The sequence below is a fragment of the Perca flavescens genome, chromosome 17, assembly GCF_004354835.1.
Source record: "Perca flavescens isolate YP-PL-M2 chromosome 17, PFLA_1.0, whole genome shotgun sequence".
Classification (NCBI taxonomy): Eukaryota; Metazoa; Chordata; class Actinopteri; order Perciformes; family Percidae; genus Perca; species Perca flavescens.
In genome coordinates this window covers 4618249-4643854 of record NC_041347.1, presented here as the reverse complement: position 1 = coordinate 4643854, position 25606 = coordinate 4618249, and the positions used below count along the sequence as shown (strand labels likewise).

The 25606-nt window shown below is 39.7% G+C and overlaps 1 protein-coding gene across 4 annotated transcripts in view; it reads right to left on the bottom strand.

Moving 5' to 3' along the window:
• LOC114572628 (stromal membrane-associated protein 1) overlaps nucleotides 1–25606 on the bottom strand; it is a 266403-nt gene that overhangs the window by 2937 nt on the left and 237860 nt on the right. For 3 of the 4 annotated variants that reach the window (XM_028604329.1, XM_028604331.1, XM_028604332.1), the window contains 2 exons: nucleotides 14109–14301; nucleotides 2629–2849 (listed from right to left, as the gene is read on the bottom strand). In XM_028604329.1, coding sequence (XP_028460130.1) covers nucleotides 2629–2849; nucleotides 14109–14301 — 414 coding nt within the window. The remainder of the gene's footprint in view (nucleotides 1–2628; nucleotides 2850–14108; nucleotides 14302–25606) is intronic. The other variant, XM_028604330.1, reaches the window with a different exon arrangement.

Genomic DNA, 25606 nt, shown 5'->3' with positions numbered 1-25606 from the left:
CATAAAGAACTCATAGCGGCCCATTGGTTAATTTTCAAAATCCCACTATGGCTACGCCTTCCGGCCCTGAGACACGAGCTGCAATAGCTATGCTGGAAGTTTAGCATTCACGTTAAAATGGACAATACAAAGCCGAGTAAAGTGAAAATAAATTAATAAATGGCGGCATGCGATTAAAAAAAATTTACGCTTTATGCTCGGCCCTTAATCGCATCGTGATTAACACGTTAATGCTGACAGCTCTAAGTAATACAAATTGTTCATATGTTTTTTATTTTAAATGATTCAATTAATTAATTTTCTCTTCTGTTTGAAAGTTTGAATTTAGAATAAAGTGATGAAGAGGGGATGAAGAATGAAGATGAAGAATATGCCACATATAGGCTTAAGAAGACTTACTCAAATAATGTCCACCCACCTCTTTTTAGTCATGTTTCTTTCCCAGTTGCAATTACAAAATTATTTTCATAAAAGGTACAGTGAACATGATCTGTTGTCATTCCTCCCTTGATGTTGACCGACAGACTATTTAAATCTCCAGTTAGCTTTAACTTAACTTAGCTCTTGTTTTTTATTAACAGTGTCGTGGTTGCACTGGGGCTGGATAATTAACGTCTTGTTTAATTAAATTCCTAATTGGCAGTACAGCTTCACTTCAAACCCTCTGGGACAAATTTGTGATTTGGGGTTATATAAATAAAATTGACTTGACTTTGTAAACTTACTCTGTAAATCTTAATTGAGTGTGGCTCATTAACTGCGATGCATTTCAAGTAGTAACATGTAAGACCCATTTTCCACCTGGTGTGATTTGTCTGAATAAGGAAAAGTGCATCAAATCCAGCCAAATAAAGCTCATAGAGCAGCTTTGCTTCCATTTTAACCAGGTGTGGGCCTAATAGACAGTTCATGAAAGTAAAATAAGGACAGAACAGATTGACCGGCTGTAACTAGAACCCATCTCTTTTACTCTGTAAACACACAAGTTGATTTTATATAATATATGTAGTAGGGCGTCCCTGATCCATCTCCCTCCGTTAAGGGGTCTTTGCCTTAGAAAAACGTTGAAAACCCCTGAATGAAAGGCATCACGTGTCATATCTGGGCAACACTAACTGGAGAAGATTCGATTTTACCTAGAGGAGCTAATTTGGCTACATAATGGTTATTTATGTTGTTGTCAAAAATATAGGTTTTCCGATAAATTATCCTAACTTATTTATCAAATCATTTTTCCAATCCAGAAAGTTTTATTGTCTTTCAAATTTTCTCTGGTGGTGTGTTTTCTGTGTTGTTGTTCTGTTTTTGTCTTTGTAATTTGACTTGATATCGTTGTAAATGAGGGTCATCCCTCTTGAGTACAGTGGCGGTGCTCTGAAATGTAGAGTTTCCATTGACACAGCCTACACACACACACACGCAGATATGCACCCACCTCCGCTTTTTTTACTAAACCACAGCAATTTCTTGGGGGAGCTAATGGGGTGCTGTGGGAATGCTAGGGGTAGCTACAGCACCACCAAGCCCCTCCCTGGCGCTGCCTATGCAAGAGTATATATAAAGGTTAAATGAATGAATAAATAAACATTGATTTGCAGGTATTGCAGGTAGGTGCATTTGCAGGTTTATGCTCATTAATGATGGTAAGTGCCCATATATCATCCCCGTGGAATCAGATATCGATATTTTTAAAGGTATTATCAAGGTGGAAATTCCATTATCGTGACACTACCATAGTGTATATTGGTCCAATCTCGCTGATTATAGTACATTTTTTAATAACTGAAATAATACTGGACTGAATCACATGTTGAATGAAAATAACAAAAAGAAAATGACATTTAACCATATACCCAGCTAATTTAAATAGCTCCCGTTACTGTATTGTGTGAACACTGAATTGAATTTAATATTGTATGTGGTGTTTTCTTTTGCGGGGTGCAAATGTTCCACCAAAACAAGTTCCTTCCAGAGACTATTTGGCAGAGCCACCGTATCTGCGTCCTGAACCTAGCGCACAAGACGATTGTGATTGGTTTAAAGAAATGTAAACAACGCAGACAAACCTTACCCCCAGTGCCGTGGTGTAAGGTCTGCGATATACAATAACCTTGGTTATAAAATGATTTAATAGTTAATGAAAGCTGTTCTTCTTCTCTTGTGATTTTAGAGAGGCTGAAGGGTTGAGGTCACACTGCACTGGGCTTTGCACGGAGAGCAGACAACTGTGTAAGACCATTTATAAACCTTTAGGACCAGGATAATGGAACTCGTTGACAGCTGGTGTGGAGGAAAAATACACTATATTTATGACATTTTTATTTAGGCAGGTAGAAATCCAGTAAACATGTAAGCGTGCTTCATAAAATATTAATGTGCAGAGTGGAGTGGAATTACAATCAGCTAAATGTAAAAATTAGTTCATCATCACTATAAAATGAATTAAGGTTCTATTTTAGGTATATATGTTCTATTGGTGAAGTAGCATTGATCACTTTGAGGGGGACAATACATATTGTCCGGGGATAAAAATAATTGAGCAGAGGCACGGATATGTAGACCAGAAAGGGGGAAATCCCACGCATGCCCCTGGTAAATATATATATATATATCTGTTGTGAGTGTTACCTGGCTCATGTTCCACTGTCCTTGCTGCTGTCCTGGCTGCATGCTGTAAATGTTCTGGTTGGCTGGCAACCCGCCCTGCTGCTGTATGCCCATGTAGCTGCCGTTGGGCATCGCCATGCCGGGCATTATGGCCCCTCCTCCGCCCATGGCGGCTCCGCCCATCCCTGGAGCGAAACCCTGCGGAGTGAACGGCATCTGAGGCTGGCCTGCATACATTCCTGCTGGAGCAAAAAGAAAAAAAAAATTTCTTCATGTTAACTTTCCTACTACTAAGAATATTTTCTACTCAACATAAGACAGAACAGGTTTTGTGTTGACAAACCATCTGGCGTGTCAAGTTTGGCCCTTAATGGGTCAAATCGAGAATCCGTGTTGTTAAAACGCACTTCAAAATCAACCCGGACTAAAATCTTAACGATTGTAACTTTAAAGTCACAACGAACATAAATGTGAAAATGAAAACATTAGACCAAACAAATTAGAAGTTTGCTTGACAGAGCCATATTCAATACACCAAAAAGCAGAAAAGGAGCCATGGGTTCATGATTCTGTTTGTAATATTTTGAAACGTCAGTGTATTCTGACATTTTGGTCATTTTGTTATTAGCTGCGAGCCACATCCATCCTGTTACAATCACAGACTATAAAAAAGATGGACGATGCGTCTCCACTCCTCCTCTGTACAAAAGCGATGCCAAAATATCCTGGATACGGGCGCTTCCATCTTGTAATTTTGGAGCCAGAGTCAATCATGATGTTTCACCTTTTTTTTTTTTTTTTTTTTGCATCAAATAACTAATAAAAACCAAACTAATCAGAAAAATGAACACTTAAACAAACATGATAAGAACTATCTAAAATGACAGAAACCATCTTTGAGAAACATTTCTTTTTTTTTTTTTTACATATACTTTGTTTTTTTAAATTGGCCCATGTCCCTTCCAGTTACGCGGAGGGAGCGGGGATTATGACCTATACTGCAGCTAGCCACCAGGAAGCGATCCAGATATTTTGGCTTCACTTATACAGTCTATGCATCAACCCCTGGTTACAATATGGAGAGGGAGCAATGTGCCACACACACACACACACACACACACACACACACACACACACACACACACACACACACACACACACACACACACACACACAGGATGGTAGTCTGTGATTTGAGGCATTATAGTACAAGCATTAAAGGTCCAATATGTAATATTTGTACTGTAATAAATCCAAAAATGACACCAATGCCTCATCAGATATTAAGGAAACATGTTAAACTGAAATACTATCTTTTCTGACAACAATGCTAATTTCAGTATTTTTTCTTTTTAAAATTTACATTCCGTGACGGAATTTATGTTTATGTTTTGATCTGTATGTTATCATCAACGGCCCAGTTTGACAGGCAGGCCGGGTTGCCAGATATACCTGTAAAAACGTAAACCCAGCGCGCTACAGCTGTAACGTTAGTACAGCCATGAAAGCAGCAAACAAACGAACAGGATCAACGGAGATAGATTCTACATGACATAAAAAAAGAAAACAGCATGTTTCTAACAGTTGCGTGACCAGAGACGTAACAACACCCTGGTAAATATTGGAGATGTATTTGAAAGATGGAGACACCTTAGAGCCCAAAAGGACGCAGAGTTGGCTTATTTTCTCCTGAACCGGTAAGCATTAGCTTCACGTCAATTTATCACAGCTACTAGGGACGGGCATTTTTTGTCATTTCAACATTTGTGTACTCACCTTGAATTATATAGCTAGAGTAACCGAGTTGGTTACTCGCAAAAACAATTGAGACATAGCCAGTAAAGTGATCCCGACTGTTCCTGGCTAACGCCGCCATGCTAACCCTGCTAACTGTTAACGTTACCGGGCAGCCCATGGCTGTTTACAGCGTGTAGCCTCTTCAGCGGCTGGAGCCGACAACGGTGAGTTATTTTAAGCCACGAGAGGGGGGCTGTAAATCGGAAAGAGGGGACTATGAGTTTGCAGTGTGTTTAGCGATTGTTGCCGTAATTCTAAGCCAATGAAGTGTGTTCCGTCGGCAAGGTAGTGGTATTTTTAGCGTTTCGTATTGTAATTCTAAGCCGAGGAAGTGTGCCTGACTGGCGTGTGGAGAGGACAGTGAGGTTGTTGTGTTTTTAGCGGTTCATACTGTAATTTTAAGCCGAAAAAGTGTGTCTGTCAGTTGGTTACAGAGCTCGGCGTGAGCACGGGCTTTTATGACTGTCAATATAGCCAGCATCTAACGTTAGCTACTCCGCTGTGCTGTGGAGTAATGTCTGGCTATGTGAGAAAAGCGTCCAGCTACATTGTTGTGAATGCTGCGGTCTCAGCCTGGCAACCTCTGTGAACTTCGAGTCTGGGCAGGAGGGGGCGGGGGAGACAACTCTCCAGCATTTTGAATTGGTAGTGCAGTAACTATTTTAACCGCTAGCTGCCAGTATTACACACAATATTACATATTGCACCTTTAAGAAAAAAAGAATATCCCACAAATTGCAACAGAAAATCTGACAAATGTTTATTATTCATAAAAGTCTCCTCTATCACATATACAAAGTCCTAAGAAATCCAAGTGGTTTCCCATTGCAGGGAGACACTACAGGTGAATAGGGAAAAAAATTTAACTAACAGATATCATCATGAAACTTCCCCAGTTGATTATTTACATTAAGACAATACTTTTTTGTATTATATAAGTTTTCTGAACTTTTACGTTTAATTATGCAAATGAGGCATTATCTAATAAAATATGTGCAAATTTACATAAGGTGTTTTGGTATCTTTCAACTTGTTCCCTATTTTCCCACGCATTGGTGTCAAAGCAACCAATCTAAACCAAAATCTTTGAAATCTTAAAATGTTGGTATTGAGCGAGAACGCTGTAACCAGCAGCCGTGAACCGGGCTGCAATGTAACCCTATAGGACAAATGTTCAGCATCAGTCCACTGTCCACTGTCACTGACAGGCTCAGATTATTATAAGTGTCTGGAAACTTTATGGAAAGGATCCCTACAGAGATAAATCTTTTTGTTAAAGTGTAAGATCATTTTTGTTTAACATGAAACAGCCCCAAAATCACCATCACCAAACCCACCAGACTCCATGTAGTGTCTCCCCTTAACATGGGCTGCAATGGGAAATAGGCATCACCGATTTCTGTATTTTTCAATACTTTCCACCACTTGGATTTCTTAGGACTTTTTTTATATGTTATAGAGGAGGCCTTTATGAGACTAAATTAAAAGTTAACAGTTACAGTAACAGTTAAAAGAGTTTATGTTGCAATTTATGTGGGGGTCATGTTGCATAATGCCTGAACTATTAGCCTGGCGAGGTTCTCTTGGCTTTGATCTCCATCAGCATCTATTTGGATTCACAGAGGACAATAACGCAGCAGAAAGCCCTTCATGATGATTTCCATTGCTAATCCTCTATACATCTGTGTAATCATGCAGCAATATAATCAATATGCACAATGAGCCTGCTGTACAAATCTGCTGCCTACTATCTTCCACCATTCAGGAAACATGTAACACTAATGCTTTCCCACACACTCCAAACATGCTCAGGTTAATGTGCGTATGTATGAACAACCGCCTACACACACACACACACACACACACACACACACACACACACACACACACACACACACACACACACACACACAAACAGTCTTGGCACTTCAGTCTGTTCACATAATAACTGTGAGATGAGTGTGAATCTGCAGACACCTCTCTAGTTTTACTGCTGCAGTGAGACTCCAGTAAGTGGAGCTGCCTGCTATTTCATCTGCCCTTCATCTGACATTTCATGTACCCATACTTTTCTCCAGGTTTGCAATGCATTTTTCCTCTAATGTATGTGTGAAAGTGTGTAGGCGTGTGTCTCTGTGTGTGTACAAACAGCTACATCTGAGTGTGTGCTCCTGTTGTTATTGGACACTATATGCGTATAGTGTTTGTTTACATTCTGCATATCAAACACATTTAAGTGGTTTGACCTGCCAGTCCTCAAATTCAAATAAATGGTAGCTGTTGAGGATATTCACCTCAACAGATGCTGTCACTTCAGTTACACAGATATGGGCTCGGGCATGCTTCAAACCAGTTATAATTGGAATTAAAACATCCACTGCAATGATAGAACAGAAAATTAGATGTGGACTATTAAATATTAGATCTCTAAAGCAGCACTAGTAAACAATTTGATATCAGATAATCAAATTGATCTATTCTGTCTTACCGAAACATGGCTGTGCCACGAAGAATATGTTAGTCTAAATGAATCCACTCCTCCCAGTCATATTAATACTAAAATTCTTCGAGGCTCTGGCCGAGGAGCGGGAGTTGCAGCCATCTTTGATTCAAGCCTGTTAATTAATCCTAAACCTAATCTAAATTCTAACTCGTTTGAAAGCATTCTTCTTAATCTTCTACATTCAACATGGAAAACATTACAGCCAATTATATTTGTTGTTGTTTACCGAGCTCCAGGTCCGTATTCTGAATTTGTATCTGAATTCTCTGAGTTTTTATCATGTGTAGCCCTTAAATCAGACAAAGTACTTATTGTAGGTGATTTTAATATCCATGTGGACGTTGACAACAATAGCCTTAGTACTGCTTTCAACTCACTACTCAATTGGTTTCAGTCAGAGCGTGCATAAGGCCACTCACTGTTTTAACCACACCCTCGACCTTGTGCTGGCATATGGCATCGAAATGTAATAGTATTTCCGCAGAATCCTTTATTATCAGACCATTCTTTAATAACTTTTGAATTCTTACTACCCGACTATAAGAAATTAGATAACATCTGACAATCTGACAGTGCTATAGGTAATTTTAAGGAAGTTATTCCAACAGCATTTAATTCAGTGCCATACCTTAAAGGGATACTTCACCGATTTAGCATTCAGCTTTGTATCAGTAGAAACCCGGTAATATTTCTGAATGACCGTGCTTCCCTCCCTCATGTCCCCCTGAGACGAGAGATCTCTGCATTGGGGGTCTGGAAAAAATCTTCCGATGACGTAAAATGACAATTTTTGCGTCATCGGATGATTTTTTGGCCAGAGGCAAAGGACTACAGCCAGTAGTAGGAGCTACTAGGAGCTACTTCCGCATGTTTTCAACCCGCCCACAGGGGGTTGGACTGCAGAGTCTGGCCAAGGTATTCCGAATGAAAACGACTGTCAGCCATCTTGAAGCTTCCACTGCATGAAAAGTGGTATTTTCGTCAGTATGCGGCACTGTAGATTGTCGTGGAACTTCAGGTTTACGACTGCACACGGCAATATACGGGCAACACCGAAAACTGCCGTAAATTGTCGGAAATTGACGCGGGCCTTGCTTGGCAGTTGTCCCCCCATGACCCCCCCCTCCCTCTAATTCTAGGGGAGGCTTTCACATGTAAATGAAAATGCTGTGAGCTATACAAATGCAAATCATGGTAGCAGCAGGGGGAGTTTTACCCCAGGTGACATTTTTCTAAAAGGTATTAACTTCATTTTAAGAAAATCTCTTAAAATAGATCAGACTCAGTATAGCCTAATTGTAGACTCTTCAATTTTAGCTTGAATTGATTTATTTAATAAAAGTATGCTAGATTAATTACTTTGTATGTCATTAGTAATGACTAAGGTTATGTAAAAAAGATACACAAAATAATTTATTTCAACAATTAGTTTTACAGGCTTTGCCACAAAGGTAAAATGTACATTCCATGATTAATTCACAGTCTCCTAGAGCTCAACCACTGAGCATAGTGACATGACTACAGTCTTTGGTCTTGCTCATCCAACATTGTCTGGTGGAATGGAGACAGAGGCTCCACTGTACAGTTTTCTAAGATAAGTCTTTCTGCTGACACCAAAACACTGGGCTTCACATAAAGCATATCAGGTTTGTCATTGCATGACAAGGTCCCAACCATTTGTCTTCTTAAAATACTGGCAAATTCAGCGCCATATTCACATGTCCATGACATATGAAGCTGTTGGCTCTGCTGAAATGTCCTCATACTCTAGACTTCAATTGTCCTATTATTAAACTTTCCCAGTAAACCATTATAACTCACTGTAATTCACCTCCACACCAGTGTGTGCGCTGTGCGCGCTCTGCTGGTTAATCTGCTCCACGGTCTCTCTCTATCACTCTGCCCCGCCCCCTACCCCCGTCTTTACTGCTTCCATTTGAAAAAAAGCTGCGGGACTCGGGAGATGAATCCGAGAGTTAGAGCAAAAACTTCCGAAATATGCGAATATTTCAGGCCAACTGGTAAAAGAGCTGTCTGTACACTCTGGCAAACTTCATTTGGAAACACACAGGAGTTGTTCGAGACGTTTGGAGCGGGTTTTTTCTCTCCTCCATATCACCTCTCACCTTGCCCTGGCCTCCAACACTTTACTGTCAGAAATCTAGGAGATATTTTGATGAGGATATATCCTTTAACGCCCACTTAAAAGAAACCTCAAGCACAGCCTTTTTTCACCTTCGTAACATTGCCAAAATTAGCAAACATCCTGTCTCAAAACGATGCTGAAAAACTAGTCCATGCATTTGTTACTTCCAGGCTGGACTATTGTAATTCCTTACTATCAGGTTGCTCAAATAAGTCCCTTAAGACTCTCCAGCTGATCCAGAATGCTGCAGTGTGTGTTCTGACAAGAACTAAGAAAAGAGATCATATTTCTCCTGTATTAGCTTGCAAGCTCCATGCATTGGCTTCCTGTAAAATCCAGGATTGAATTTAAAATCAACAAAGCTCTAAATGGTCAAGCACCATCATATACAGGGCTCCAGACTAACTTTTTGCCTTGGTTGCACTGGTGCACCTAACATTTTTATTTAGGTGCACCAGCACAAAATTTAGGTGCACCCAAATTTTTCCTCGCGTCACCGTTAACGCTGAATGGCGATACACGATATATAACTCTGTATTGTTTTTTTACAAAGTGGGCTAAATGTTCAGTTTTAAGTCAAAGCCACTTTTCACAAGCTCTTTTATTAAAACAGATTATGTTTAAAATAAAATGCAATGCAGTTTCCTTTACCAGTTTGAAAATATACAGCTGCAACACATGTAAATGAAAGTTATCTGAAATAAAAATAAATATATATATATATATATATATATATATATATATATATATATATATATATATATATATATATATTTAATATATCTGAGAAAGCTCCTTCACTTGTTTTCAACAACAATAACAGACAAGAAAAGAGAAAGAGGACACCTGGATAGCCCAGTTGGTAAATATAGAGGTTCAACTCCGACCTGCTGCCCTTTCCTACATGTCATTCCCCTCTCTCTCTCCACTTTCATGTCTTCAGCTTTCCTATCAAAATAAAGGAAATCTAAAAAAAACCAAAAAAAAAACCAGAGGGACAGGAGGAGACAGAAGGAGAGAGGGGGAGTAGGCTACGATGGACTGAAGCGTATGCTACTCAGAGAGTGACGGCTGACTCATTATGAACGGGTCCAGCACGGGTCAAATGCGCTTTGGCGGATCAGCGGCGTTACACACGTCTTGTGTAGGCTATGAAATGTCTGTATCATCACTGCGCTGCATTTTTATGAACTATGATCCAGCAAGCTCTGTCTTACACGCTATTACTCAACGAACTGAAGTTAGTTGCGACCTAGGAAAAATCTTAGTCGCACCCTTACAAATTTTGGTGCCCAAATTGGTCGCACTCTAGAGCCCTGATATATATATATATATATATATATATATATATATATATATATATATATATATATATTGAAGAGCTCATAGTACCTTATTGTTCCACTAGAGCACTGTGCTCCCAGAATGCAGAGTTACTTGTGGTCCCTAGAGCCTCTAAAAGTAGAATGGGAGCCAGAGCCTTTAGCTACTAGGCTCCATTCCTTTGGAACCAGCTCCAAGTCTGGGTTCGGGGGGCAGACACCATCACCCCATTTAAGAGTAAATTTAAAACTCTCCTCTTTGATAAAGCTAGGGAGTGAGGAGTTGCAGCATTCGCCTAGACCGGTGGGGGAGGGTGTGTAGCCACAGTCATGGCGCGCCCCCTCCCTATCTCTGCTTCTCTTCATAGAAAACTTACATTTAGGGAGTGAGGAGTTGCAGCATTCGCCTAGACCAGCATTGGAGGGTGTGTAGCCACAGTTACGGCGCGCCCCCTCCCTATCTCTGCTTCTCTGCAGCTCTTACCTATGTTGTTATAGTTTTAGACTGCTAGGGGACTTCCTTTGACACATCGAGCTCCTCTCTCCTCTCTCTTGTCATCTATGGGCAAATGCTTGTTACTAACCTAGCTCTGGGGAGCTTGTTCCCCGGAGCCCTTATGTTTTCTTGCCCTGCAGTTTTCCCTGGATTACGGTGGCACCTAAATCATGGTTGCAGCTGTCGCTGTGGTCCTGCTAGGCACCCTGCTACACCCTTCTATGCCCTGCGGTGCCCTGCTACGCTCAGCAGTGCCCTACTACGCCCTGCAACATCCAGCGACGCCATGCTTTGCTCGGCTACACCCTGCTACGTCATGCTACGTCTTGCTATGTCCTGCTACAGCTTGGGTATTATTGTGACTATAATTGCCACTGTTCATCATACACCCCACCGGCAACGGCAGACAACCGCCCACCAAGAGCCTGGGTCTGTCCAAGGTTTCTCCCTAAAAGGAAGTTTTACTCACCACTCAAGGTTTCTGCCTAAAAGGGAGTTTTTCCTCACCACTGTTGCACTAAATGCTTGCTCTTATTGGAATTACTGGAATTGTTGGGTCTTTGTAAATTATATTGTGGTCTAGACCTCCTCTATCTGTAAAGTGTCTCGAGATAACTCTTGTTATGATTTGATACTATAAATAAAATTGAATTGACACTGAATTCAATTTTTATTTTATTTATTTTTTTATAATTCTTTGGGCATTTTGGCCTTTAATGGATAGGACAATTGCAGACTGGAAATTGGGAAGAGAGAGGGGGGAAAGACATGCAGCAAAGGGCCACAGGTTGGATTCAAACCCTGGGCCGCTGCGGTAAGGACTGAGCCTTGGTACATGGCTACACACTCTACCAGCTGGGCTACTAGTTTTGAATTTTCAAAATTTTGTTTTTAGAAAGGTTTAGTTTTAGTTTTACAGTAGTTTTAGTTTCTTTTTGTCAGGGTCAGGTATAACAGGAAGCTACATATACACACAAAACCCATGGTTGGAGAATAGCGATGATGTTTAATGTTTAATTTCTGTGGTTCAATGTCACAATGAGAGTTGACGGAAATTAATGCTGTCTCCTTTTTTCAGTAGTCATATACAGTATTATAGCTAACTGAAATGATTTACGTTCATTTTCATTTTATTTGTATTAGTTTTTTAACCTGGCAATACAGTTTCAGTTTAGCTTAAATTTTTCTTGAAGGTTTTAGTTTTTATTTAGTTTCAGTTTACAAAAAATTATTTTCACTGCTTATTTTCGTTTAAGTTTTAGTTTACTCTAATAACCCTGCTTCAAACTCATAGTGTGAGCGGAAGATAAGGCGACGCTCCGACTTTGTAAAAATCCGCTCTGCGCTCCATCTAAAATCCTCCCGCGCGCTCATGCTTTGCTCACATGCTCCTGTCCCAAGCCAAAAAGGTTGGAACCAGTGTTCTACATTTTCATTCTGGGTGTGTCTGCAAAGCTCTTGATCTACAGGTTCGATTTTCGTTCCTACCCTCACCTATGGTCATGGCGAAAGAATGAAATCCTGGGTTTTCTCAGTAGAGTGGCTGGTGTCTCCCTTAGAGATAGAGTGAGATGCTCATCCGTGAGGAACTCGGAGTAGAGCCACTGCTCCTTTGTGTTTAAAGGAGCCAGTTGAGATGATTCGCCTGGTCGCCTCCCTATGGAGGTATTCCAGGCACGTCTAGCTGGGAGGAGGCCTTGGGGAAGACCCAGGACTAGAAACACCTTGGGATCCTCAGTCTGCGCTGATTAATGTGGCTCATTTCATTTTTTTTAATTTTTTTATTTCATGTTTATTAAAATAGGGACAGATGCATCACAGCATTTATAGCTATTGCTTGTTTCCAATGCACGTCCCTAGAAGGGCTTTTAAACTAAATTTTAATTAAAACAAAAATTAAACAATGCCACATTAAAATACATAAAGCAAATAAACATACATGACACATCCATCTCGGGAAAGGGAAGTTTGGGGTCCTCTGCTGGAGTTGCTGCTCCGAAGGCAAATTTCTGCAGCCTCCCGTGTCTTTCCATTGACTTTAGAAGCAAAGGTGCTGCCTTTAAACCTGCCAAAAATTGTGTTTTTGGCCACTTGAGGGCAGCGCGACAAGCTATCAACACAACAAACACATTTTATTTTGTTATAAAGTTCATATGGCGAACACGGTAGCAAACCTGTGCCAGACCTGTTTTAGTCTCAACCAACTCCTGAGGAAAATATCTGACTCTTTAACTGCTGTTTGGTGCTGATCGTTTGGTATAGATGCTTTATCAGAGCTTTTTTGCTCAAAATAGCTGCCTTCTGCTGGACACAAGATTAATGAGAGTGGTGAGAGTGAACCAAAAGAGTAAAGTTGTGGGCCATAAACAGAAAACAATGAGCTCAACAGTGTGGTTCCGGAAGTAAAAATCCCATTAATTTTCTCTATAAAGGATTTGATAATTAGTCATAATGTCTAAACCATCCGAGGTAGACTGACCAAGAGCTACAACATTTTGTGAAACAAAAATTTCTGCTACTGTAGAAACCAGCAGTCCAAATGAAACCAACCTTGTTTAGAGAAAAACATGTTTTATGTGTAATGTCATGGAGAAGTACTACACTACCCACGATCCTCAACGATGTCTCTGATTGGGGGAGCTCACTGTTACCATGGAAATGTTCACCGCACCCGCGAACAGCTAGCAAGCTGCTACCAATTAAGTCTATGATAGTTACTGTACACAGTCTTGTACCTTTGTCTTTTTTCAGTTTTCAAAATATTTGTTTGCACCGAATAAAATGTTTTATGCTCATGATACATCTTGGCTTTGTTCCAGGCTTAAAATCTTTATATAAGCAATGTTTGAAACTTATATTGAATATGGAAAATCTACCAGAGCATTTCAAAAAGTGAGCGGTCACTGTTGAGCTCTATAGTTAAGATGCTACCTGGGTTTTTTGCACACTGTAGCTGTGAATTACAGTATGAAAGCTTTGGTTGAGCGGCTTGCATTTTTGCAACAATATACCCATAAGCCTCTGCACGTTGGGGTTATTTCCAGTAGTTGAACAGATTAGAGGAATATTTGTTTACGAGTTGAAATAAACTGCTGCTAATTAGTTTTCTGTGAACACATTCTAGCTGGTATGTTCCTGGACATAAATATGTAGATCCCGGATAAAAGGATCAAGCTCCAGCGACTAGATATGGATGATGAAGTGTTAATAAAAATGCTGTGAGTGAGTGCGCATTACCTTGTCCTGGAGCAGGCTGTTGCTGGCTCTGCGGCTGACTGGCCACTGAGCTGCTGGCGTACAGAGACAGGATGGAGTCTTTAGATAAAAGCTTCTTCTCCTCCGCCTTTGTGGTGGTAGTGGTGGAGGTAGAGGAGGAGGAAGAGGACGAGGTGGAGGGGTCCGCCTGTGGAGGTGCTGGACTGGAACCAGACTGTCAGGTAGACAGAAGGGGGGTGGGGGGGTGAAGTCATATGTCAGGTCAATGTCAATTTTATTTGTATAGCACCTTTGATTACACGTAGTGCTTCACGATATTTTGTTTCATCGTCTACATTGCCATGTGCGCATGTGCGATAGTCACATCGCAGGATGTACGATGTTAACGCAACAACTTTTTGGCTGCTTGATAGAAAAGTAAACTTTCCCCGTTCTCCTTTTTCATGATTGTTACTGGCTGACCCTTTATGACAGGTGGCCATGTAGGCAGAGCTGTATATTAACGAAGTAGAACTACTTTACTACTGTACTTAAGTACTAAAAGGCTGTATCTGTACTCTACTGTAGTATTATTTTTTTCTCCTACTTCCACTTTTACTTGAGTACATATTTTCGATGAGTTTAGTACTTTTACTCCGATAGATTTTTTATGTGCTGCATCGTTACTCGTTACTGTTGTGAATGCCTCATGCTACGGAGACTGTGTAGGTTACAGTGTGTTTAGTTATGGCTACGTTAGTTACGTACGATAATTACGAAAAAATCCCTGAGATCGCATCGTGTTTCTTTTCATTATGGTTGCCTGTTCAGAAGTCAGAGAAAATGTAAGTTTGTACTCTTTCTATTTAGCTATTGTTGCAGCAGAGTAATCTATTCCTGAGTTGTTTCAGTCTGCAGTGAGTATTGAATGTTAACCATTTTACCCTGTGATGTGAAGCTGCTAGTTTATCTGTATTTTGCTAGCTTGCTAACTTTCCACTACATCACACATTTTATTTCAGTATTTGTTAATAAGTGATTAATTACCCACTGTTATATCAGATAATAGTAGGTATAACAGCTGTGACATTAATGTACCTTTTGGGGTTCATTTCAGAAACTTCCTTCATATCCAGCAATGTAGGCCTACAGCTTTGACTGCCTTAATACCAAGTAAAGAGTTGAACTCAAACAATATGATATTCAAAATTTGACTGATTTCTTTAATAACTACATAACACAATACTTGTAATTTTACTTTTAGTACATTTTAAAATAAACTACTTACAATACTTAAGTACAAAAAATGTTGAATACTTTAGTACTTCCACTTAAGTGGGGTGCTTAAAGAGCACTTTTACTTCTACTCAAGTCACTTTTTTTGATAGAGCACTTGTACTTTTACTCAAGTATGGGTCTCTAGTACTTTATACACTTCTGCATGTAGGCAACGTGTGTGTGACGTAACGTTAGTCCGACGGAGTTTGTTATGGGAAGTGAGGCTCTCCTGTGCATGCAGGCTCTGTGAACAGTGAACCACTAATCACAATCAATGTTGATCAAGTTTCTGAAGAACCAACGCAAGCCCCAAACTGAAATTTAGAGGAAGCAACATGCAAGCATTTTTAATATCATTGACTTTAGCTTGGATTGATAGGATTATATACAATATCACATCCAAAATCACATCAGAAGAGTAGTCACAACGCTTACTTGCTTTGGTGTTTTTAAAGCAAGTTCAACAAAGAATGGTTCACATAAGAAAAGTTCCTTTTTCATTTTTATTTTCTATGTAGATGCACTCCCCAACAAAATCACCCCAGTAGTCGACAATGATTTATTATTTCCAAATGGAGCTATTTATGTCATCTTGTAAAAAATTACACAGTCTTTTTTTCATATCCCAATATACAGTATATCGCAGGGAAAACAAATATCGCAATGTCAGTTTTTTTCCCAATAGTGTGTAGTCCTAATTAAAAGTGCTTTACATTAAAAAAACAGCATACACATTGAAACAAAACATGAATAGAAATAGGAATACACAACGAGACAATCATCAAAAACAAACAAGACATACAAGTGCGACCATACAAATGCGTAGACAGACACACACCGAACATACACATAATGTAATTAAACAAATGCCTGAGAAAATAAAAAGGTTTTGAGTTTGCATCTTTTCAGGTAATCGTTGTACACTTGAAATGTCACAGGAACATTATTTTTGAAGCTGGGTAGGCTACTGTTTGTATGTATTATTGGCCGTTATTAGAATAATGAAATTTACAGTTAAACATGTTTTTCTATAAAAACCCTTTTTCCCCATTTTACAAAAGAACCGCAATTCTCAAATGTTTAATGTTGTCTAAACACAAGCAGCCATACAAGAACATTAACAAAATAAAACAGTTTTAAAGGCAAAATAAATAGTGAGTATGGCTTTACACAGCATTCAAAGTTGGCCCCTCCTCCCGGCTTAACGGCCAGAGAGAGAGAGAGAGAGAGAGAGAGAGATTTTGATACACTCTCTGACCAGACAAAAATGCAAAATCTACTTGGAAAATAGTGTGAGCGCTGTAGAAGCAGCGAGATATGTGAGTGCATGTCACAGCCTGAGAGACAACCAGCACAACACGTAATATCTGTAGTTCATCTCCTCACAGTTTACTCTGCCTTCTCATTTAGTTCTCTTCACTTCATGTTTTCATGTTGTTTTTGTCTTTGTACTCCTTATATTTGACACTTACAATACATATACGATATACTGTTGTTGTTTTCTTGTTTTTGTTTTTAAATTTATATATGTTAGTTTACTCAATGAATTGTATGTATGTATTTTTTCTCATCTTATTATCCTTAATGCTTTGCCAATATTGTTTTTCTGACATTCATGCCAATAAAGCAATCTGAATTGAATTGAGAGAGAAAGAGAGAAAGCATGCAGCGGTGGCCCAGCGTGCTAGAGAGTAAATGAAGAGGGGGAGTGCCGTAAAAAGCAGTATATCAGAGCAATAAAATAGTCTTTTCTCATTGTTTTGCAGGGATTATATTCTAAAGCAGTAATAAAAACCCACACACCGCTGCGGAAGGTGCCACATTGTCGGATTCTGAGTGAAATCAGAGCTTCATCCTGTCTGTTTCTGTGTGTCTGTGTCAGTCACAAGACGTTTAGGGGCAAAACGGCGTTTGGGAATAAGAACGGGCTGCACATCCTGCACGCTGTTATTGGTTGGGGGTTACACACCCACGTGTGGCCTTAAGGCTATTTGCTGACGCCCATAAACATTCCGAACACAGCAAAATAGGAAGAAAAGAAGACATACAGGTAGAGGACAGGGTCTCTGCAGATACAGAGTCATAAGCAGTAGCACACAGAATCTGCAGCTGCAGAATTCCGCAGAATTTTAAACAAATGAAATGAATACAAATAAAACTCAGAATGTTAACACATCTCTACATAAAGCAGAAAACGCAGTCTGCTATATATCATAGATTTTCATTCTGCATGACCGCTTAAAACTCTGTTTGGGTCTGGTCATAACTGACAACTGAAAGGAATTATATGTTAGTCTATACATTGTTTGTCGAGGAAAGCCCTGCATATTATACCTTTAAGTTGGCTAACATTTGATTGAAACCCAGAACTATTACACCAAAAAATAAGCAAGCAGGAATACAAATCTGACCAGACACCCAATGTCAACTCTTGGTACCTACACTTATCGATCAGTACCAAAAAGTTTCCTTTGTCTGTCCCTAAATTACTTCATGTTGTTTAACATTTAACTCGTCTTTCTCTTGGATTGCTCATTTGGAGTCACAAACACCCATTAGCTAAGTTTGACAGTTGGTGTATGTTTTTGCTCATCATATTGGTCTTAAGGTTATACAGGTAACACATAAAAACTGTATATACAGACTGGGAGTATATTCGCTCATGCATACCGTATATATCAGGGTGAGAAAAAATGAGACAAGACAGGAGAACAGGAGAGAGGCGAAGTGAAGAGACGAGATAAAAATAAGAGGGAGAAGAGCAAGAGCTGAATAAAGGATGGGAGCGAAAAGAACGGTGGAGACAATAGAGGAGAAGCATTGTCACTGTAAGTGAGACAGATGACATTAATTAGGCCGCTGCAAAGAGAGGTAGACGTGAACAGTTGCAGACAGGACACACACATACCTACACACAAACAGTCTCGCTCTCATGCACCTTCTAATTAAAAAAAAAAAAAAAAAAACTTTGAGGCTCACACCCATTATGTCTAATGGATGGAGCTGCCAGAAAAGTAACACCTGCTTAAGAGCTCTGTACAGGTGTGTGTGCGTGTGTGGGGTGTGTGTGTGTGTGTGTGTGTGTGTGTGTGTAGTGAGGTGACAGAAAATGGAGAGAGAAAAGGAAAGGTGATAGTCAGCTGGACTTCATGAATAAGATAATGTGAGACTGTGATAAAGAGTGGCTTCTGCAACACAAACACACACACACACACACACACACACACACACACACAGGTGAATAAATGCACTGAATTCTTTTAGTCACACACAATCACAAATTTAATACTCAAGTGTACACGCATACAAATACACAAAGGTTTGAGAGTGTGTTTTTGCTGCTCCCCTCCGTCTCTCTCTGCTGACTTCCTTTGTCTGGAGGAGGGAAGGAAGGAGGAGATAGTGGAAGTAAGGAGGAGACAGACAGGAGGGAAGAATGGAGAAAAAAAGGAGGGACAGAGGAAGCGACTCAAGGAAAGGTCAGAAGAAGGGATAAATAAAAGGAGGAGGTAGGTGGGTAGGATGCAAAAGGAAGAGGAAAAGAGGAAGGAGAGAATTTGAAGACTGAAAAAGACAGACAAGGAGTGAATTAAAGCTGCAAAGAATAATCGACTAATCAACTAGATTTCAACTATTAAATTAATCGCCAACTATTTTGATAATTGATTAATCGATTTGAATCGAAAAATTCTCAGATTGCAGCATCTTAAATGTGAATATTTTCTAGTTTCTTCTCTCCTCTGTGACAGTAAACTGAATATCTTTGAGTTGTAAAAACAATACATTTGAGGACATCATCTCGGGCTTTGGGAAACACTTAGACATGTTTCACATTTTATAGAACAAACTAAAAAGAAAAAAATCGACAGATTAATGGACCATGAAAATAATCGTTAGTTGCAACCAGGATGAGAATCCTGCCAACACCCAGTTAAGATAAGTCAGGTGTTGATGGCGGCAGGATGGACCTTCCTACCTATTAATAGCTGCGGCACATTAGCATGATAGCGGCTCCTGATTAGTGGAGCGAATGGAAGGTGAGAACAGGCAGCAAACTGTCCTCGCCTGATTCGTCTGACGTCAGCGAGATACATGACTTAATCAAGAGGCTGAGCCCATTTCCTGCTAAGCGTGTTTGCAAAGTTAGAAAAACACACTTAACAGACTTGAAATCCCCCAAACTGCAGTAATCGGCAGCCATTCAGCCTCCTTCAAGACATATTTGTAGAATGGACGCCGTGACTCAGTCAGAGTCTGACAGCTCTGTGATAATACCATCATCCACAATGGGAGCTGCAACATGTGGAGCCTGTGGAATATTACCCAATAACCTCTTGGATATGGAAGTTTTTAGGTCTCTTTATTCAAATGGCAATGTATTTTGCAATTGTCAATTCAACTTGCAATTCTGTCACGCAATTTGAATATTAATTTAGCAATTGTCAATTCAATATGCAAAGTTTCAATGTAATCCTCAATTCGGTTATTTTGACTAAACATTAGAATGAAATCTTAATCAATTGCCTTTAATTTTCATGTTTTTTTGGTCTCTTCATTCAATTGGCAATTCAATGTGCCAGCTAAACAGCGACCCCAGTCTATTGCATAAACATTTACTTGGTCACTGCGCTTTTTTGGCCTCTTTATTCAATTGGCAATGCAAATGCAATTCAATGTGCCAGCTAAACAGCGACCCCAGTCTATTGCATTAACATTTACTTGGTCACCACGCTTTTTTGGTCTCTTTATTCAATTGGCAATGCAAATGCAATGTCTCGTCAAGGCAGGGCTTCACTTAGGACGTCACTTCCTTGTTTACTGACTGACTTACTGGCTTCCACTCAAATCCAGTCGTCAATGCTAGTAAAGGCCACTTCTGCTCTCCTTGTTCGGTAAGTTTAATGTCATTCCTTAGATAACGTCCATACTGTCTGTTCAGCCAAGACTTTAGGCATTACAGGTAGTTTACTGAAGTAAGACCGTTGTTGGTTTTTTGTGTTTATTTACATGATGAGGCATTACAATTAGCGCCACCCTGGGTTAGTAGCTTGCTAACAATCTAGGCTAACACAAGCAGCGTAACTTTGCTAAAGTTAGCTATGTTTAGTGCCGGTTGCTCACTAATTTACAATGCTAGTGACAACAGTGAAGGCAGAAAAATGTCTGAGGTAAACACGCAAGCATTTAAACCCCTTATTAACCTGACACCAGTCAGGGAAGCGTCATGGGAAGCCTTTAGCCAACTGTAACGTTATGTACTATCATTCTATAGCCTGTCAAGAGTAAGTCATACACTTTCGTGATGTTCTTATGTATTTATTGCTCACCATATGCACAATAAAAAAAAAATTGGTTGTCTAAAATGTAAACAGCAACAGCATATTAATTAAGACCTAACACAAAACGTTTTTGTGCAAATAAATTTTCTTGACGTGATGAAACCCTGGCTGAAGCAGTGGATGTTGAACATAAGGAGGAAGAAAAATTACTACTAGGAAATGCTCTTTATTTAATTGATTTATTTAAATCAAAACATCATGAACAATATGAAGCTAAATAAGAGAGCTGTGTCAAACACATGAAATTTTCCAATTTCAAAGTGTGGGTATGTACAGTATGTATGTTACTCTACACACATGATGGTTCTCCATTCATCTGGTATGATCTGTTATATATAACACATTGCCATTATTCATGTTCTCATTTAAGTGTCATGATTTAAAAGGATATGTATCCTGATGGTGACAACTGAATGACCACATACAAAACCTGATGTACTGAATCCATCTGCACGTGGAGAAGGGAGACCACATCGGCATCTTTCTCTGTACTTAAAAGACCTTATTAATATGATGCTTCAATCAACTTACGTACAATTCAGCCTTACTAATGTAAGAAAGTTTCAAGTTGTTGTTAATGACTTTTACTTGCTTAACTTTAGCTATGTTTACATGAGGTAAAGATAAAGGGAGATTTTAGTTGGCCTAAACAAAATTATTTCATTATATTTATTATATATGCTATATTCTGACCAACTTAACTTTCTGCATTCATTTGCTGTAATACATTATTTAGATGTTTTAGTTTAGGCTATACATAAATACATACATACTAGCGTTGCACAATATTGACAAAATGTGATATTGCGATATCGATTATGAATATTGCGATAGAGATATTAATTTAGATATTTTTAAACATATGTAAAATTCAGAGGTGTCAAGTAACGAAGTACAAATACTTCGTTACCTTACTTAAGTAGAAATTTTGGGTATCTATACTTTACTGGAGTAATTATTTTACAGCATACTTTTTACTTCTACTCCTTACATTTTCACGCAATTATCTGTACTTTCTACTCCCTACATTTTAAAAATAGCCCCGTTACTCATATTTCAGTTCGGCTTGTTTTCATTCCAGCTCGTCAGTCATCGTTCAAAAAAACACACACAAAAAAACCTATCCAAATCGCTCCATCCGGAGAGAGTGAATTTGATTGTGGTTGGATGAGAAGTATAAACATAGCTATTCCGACACCCTATTGGTTTGTACGCGATCCATAACACCTGTACAGACCCGGTGCTAATACGCCACCGGTGCCTTAACGACCGTTATCTACCGGACCGAATAGCAACACGGATTTCGGTGCCTTAGGTGCCTGCGCGATGCTCCGAAAACGGACGTTAGAGGGAACTGAACATCGCCGCACGGGACGCTAGTCAACACTACAGTTGGAAGCAGGTTAGCCTAGCGTTAGCTAGAAGATGGAGTAAACATGATAAAATGCTGAGAGCTAAACGGTGTAAAAGTGTGTCTATATTTCACTGGAGAGGAGTCTGACACCAGACTGTAGCTGCCTTTGTCTGAAAAACACAGAAGAGATGTAGCCTACGTGTCACCTTTTTCAGCCCTTTTGAGTTTGCAGGTATGATTTTAATATAACATTATTATAGTCATATGATTTTGTCCCCGCGTTTTAGAGTTAAGCTGTTGTCCTTAATGGCATTTCCCCCCTTACATCAGGGGTCTTGAACGTTTTTTAAGCCAAGGATCCCTCAACTTAAAGTGAGATGTAGCAGGGACCTCCGGCCCCTACTACATATTGTATGAAATTAAGTTGCATATTAAACTGGGCCTACAATAACTGTTAGGGTAACCTAAAGCCTTCTTACATACCTTTTTTCATAAGCTATTAAAATATTAATTGTTGGCATGATTTTATAAATCATATTTTAATGTTACATACTGTATGTGACATACTGTATGTGGCACAGTAAATCTAGGATTAACTGTATCTGTGGGCTGATATCTTAGTGACTACCTTACCTATAGGCCAGTAAGCCTATCATCAGTGGGAATTTATATTTGCTAATAATATGTTGGAATTATGTTAAGGCATTTTATTTTTATTTTTTTTAAAGACTCAAAAATGTACAATAATTCGGAGGCCCCCCTGCAATGACTCTGAGGACCCCCTGTTGAAGATCTCTACCTTACATTACTTTTACTTTTATACTTTAAGTAGTTTTGAAACCAGTACTTTTACACTTTTACTTAAGTAAAAAGCTTGAGTTGATACTTCAACTTCTACAGAAGTCTTTTCAAACCCTAGTATCTATACTTCTACTTGAGTAATGAATGTGAATACTTTTGACACCTCTGGTAAAATTACATAAGTTATGGGAAAACACATCAAAATAGATTGATAAGAAATTAAACAAGTTTTCTTACAACACAAGGTCTCACGGCAGTTCATGTAATAATCACGTTATTTTTAATCTATTGATACGTGTTCACGGGGACATTTTTGTCGTTTGTTTCGTGGTGGCTAGCACGAAATGGTCTATACGGAGATTAACGGGAAAGCAAACGCCACACCCTGGGGGAGGACGTCTCACGCGCGACAATGACGGGATGGCACAGGTTGGGTTTAGGAAAAAAATAACAGGGACGCCTCACACACCGGGAAACGACCGCGGGGAAATGATGCCTCACATGCCGGGAGACGGCCGCAAAACACCGGAGAAACGACGCCTCACACGCCGGGAAACTGCCGCGGGTGAGGACGCCTCACACGCCAGGAGATAGCCGCAGGGAACACGAGACAAGAACGGGACAGTTAACGGGGAAACAAAACACCATGCACGGGACATGATCCCCGGCCTCCTGGGTGAAAGTCCAGAATTGTTTGACCCATCCACCATCCCAACCAACCTCCTTACGCGGATTTTCGGCATTTAATACTACTCGCTACCGTAGACGTGCTGTGACCACGACATATGCTTCCCATTTAAATATATTAGTTTACATTTTCGTCCTGGCCACCACGACACAAACGACAAAAACGCCCCCGTGAACACGTATCTATAGATTAAAATAACGTGACCATTTGACGTACTGCCATGAGCCTGGGTTGCTTATCAACAGCTTACATGATAAAGTATGGAATAATGGATATTTATTATTTTATTCTTTCAGTACGGTTATTTGTCATGGTACACTGATCTCTGTTTGTCTGTTTTACTGATTTGTGCTGGACCTGACATTCTGGATGTTGACATGACACTTCGGTAAAATAATTCAAGCGAATAAAGCTAGTGAAACTGTGTTTCCATCCAACGGCTTTAATGACGTCAGATGCTGTTTTGCGGTCAAATTGGTATATTGAATTGATTTGAGACATTTTATGGTGTTTCCATTCATTTTCGTACTGAATCGCACAACATTCAAGCTGACATTTGCGAACAAAGTTTTGCCAGACAAAACGGATCGCGCCATCAACCTACAAATGATTCATATTGCACAAGTTGTAATAGTGCTTATGTGCCAGCTGATAGCAACATGTCAAGCTATAATAAGAAAACAACGAAACTATCAACACATTGCTATGATGATGCAGATGCACGTAAATGCCCGAAGACAATGGAGGCGGCCTGTGGTGTTTCCCACACCACAGGCCAAGAGCGCTCCAAACTGTTCTGGAAGATTGTGGTTTAGAGACACTTAACGGAAACCCTTTGGTTGAAGCATTTTCGGATTTGACATGCTGTTTACAATTGCGCTCTACAAAATTGCTAAATGTTGAAACGTTTGGGGTCAGCAAGACCACTGTGTGTTTACGCCATGTGCAATGCCATACAAACAAGGATGATGTGAAGGTATATATAGGCTACCTACCTGGAGTGGATGAGGCGCACAGCGACGGACTGGTAATCTGGCATTTGGGCAGATGCCAGAGGGGCCGCGGGCCCTCATGGGCCGTTTGGGCCGGCCGGCCAATCAGAGAGCCGCATGATTGTCACAGCCATGCGGCCACTTAATTCTAAACTGCAGCCCATATAATTTCTCTCGGCCCCATTTCAAGCATCAATAACAAAGTTCATTTGTTAAACGATAGCCAAATATATCCAAATCCTTCACACTTACTAGCTATGTAATCTGATTTGTATTTATACCACATATGAGTCACTCAATATCACAGTCATGGTTACCCTCTAAAGTCACGAACTTTTACATCAGTCTGTATTGTTTTGTAGCAAAATTACTTATTCAGATCAGATGTTCAAAAACGTAAACGTGCATGGTGTGAAATAAACAAATCTTCCTGCATTTCTTTTATTTGAATATTTGTTTGCAAAAGTTAAAATGAAGCAATGCCTTCTGGGAATTTGAAGACAGAATCAAGTAGAGCCGAGTAGACCGCGTCTGCGTCTTTATGTGTCTATGGTCTGCCTCAGGTCCCGTCCACACGTACCAAAATGATCTTTTTTTTACCCGTCTTCCCTGGATTCGTTTCAAGAATAGTTGCGTCCAAACGAATCCACTTGCAAATGACTCAATACGCTACTTCATATGCCAGGCCTATAGGCGGCGCTGTTTCTGCTACAGAAATTCACCAAAAAACGGAGAAGAAGAGCATAGTCACTTCCACTTCCCATCGTAACCATATAACATGACTAGCTAGATTATAATTTTCTCTTAATACATCCGTGGACTAAAATAACTTCCACCACTGCTCATTTTATAAAGGCCGCCGCAAGAAAATGTGTCTTTGTTTACGTTGCATAATGTGCTGTTGGATTGCTTTTTATTTTGCATGATTGCAGCGCACTAGCAGCGAGCTAACGTTAGCGCGGTAATGTTCGCTAGCTCTAACATCGGCAGTCAAACAAACATCAATGATCCATGAATGATGTCTTTTTAATAATCTATACGTTTTACTTGCAGTAGCCTTTCTACAATAAGCCGTGGTAAAAGTTACT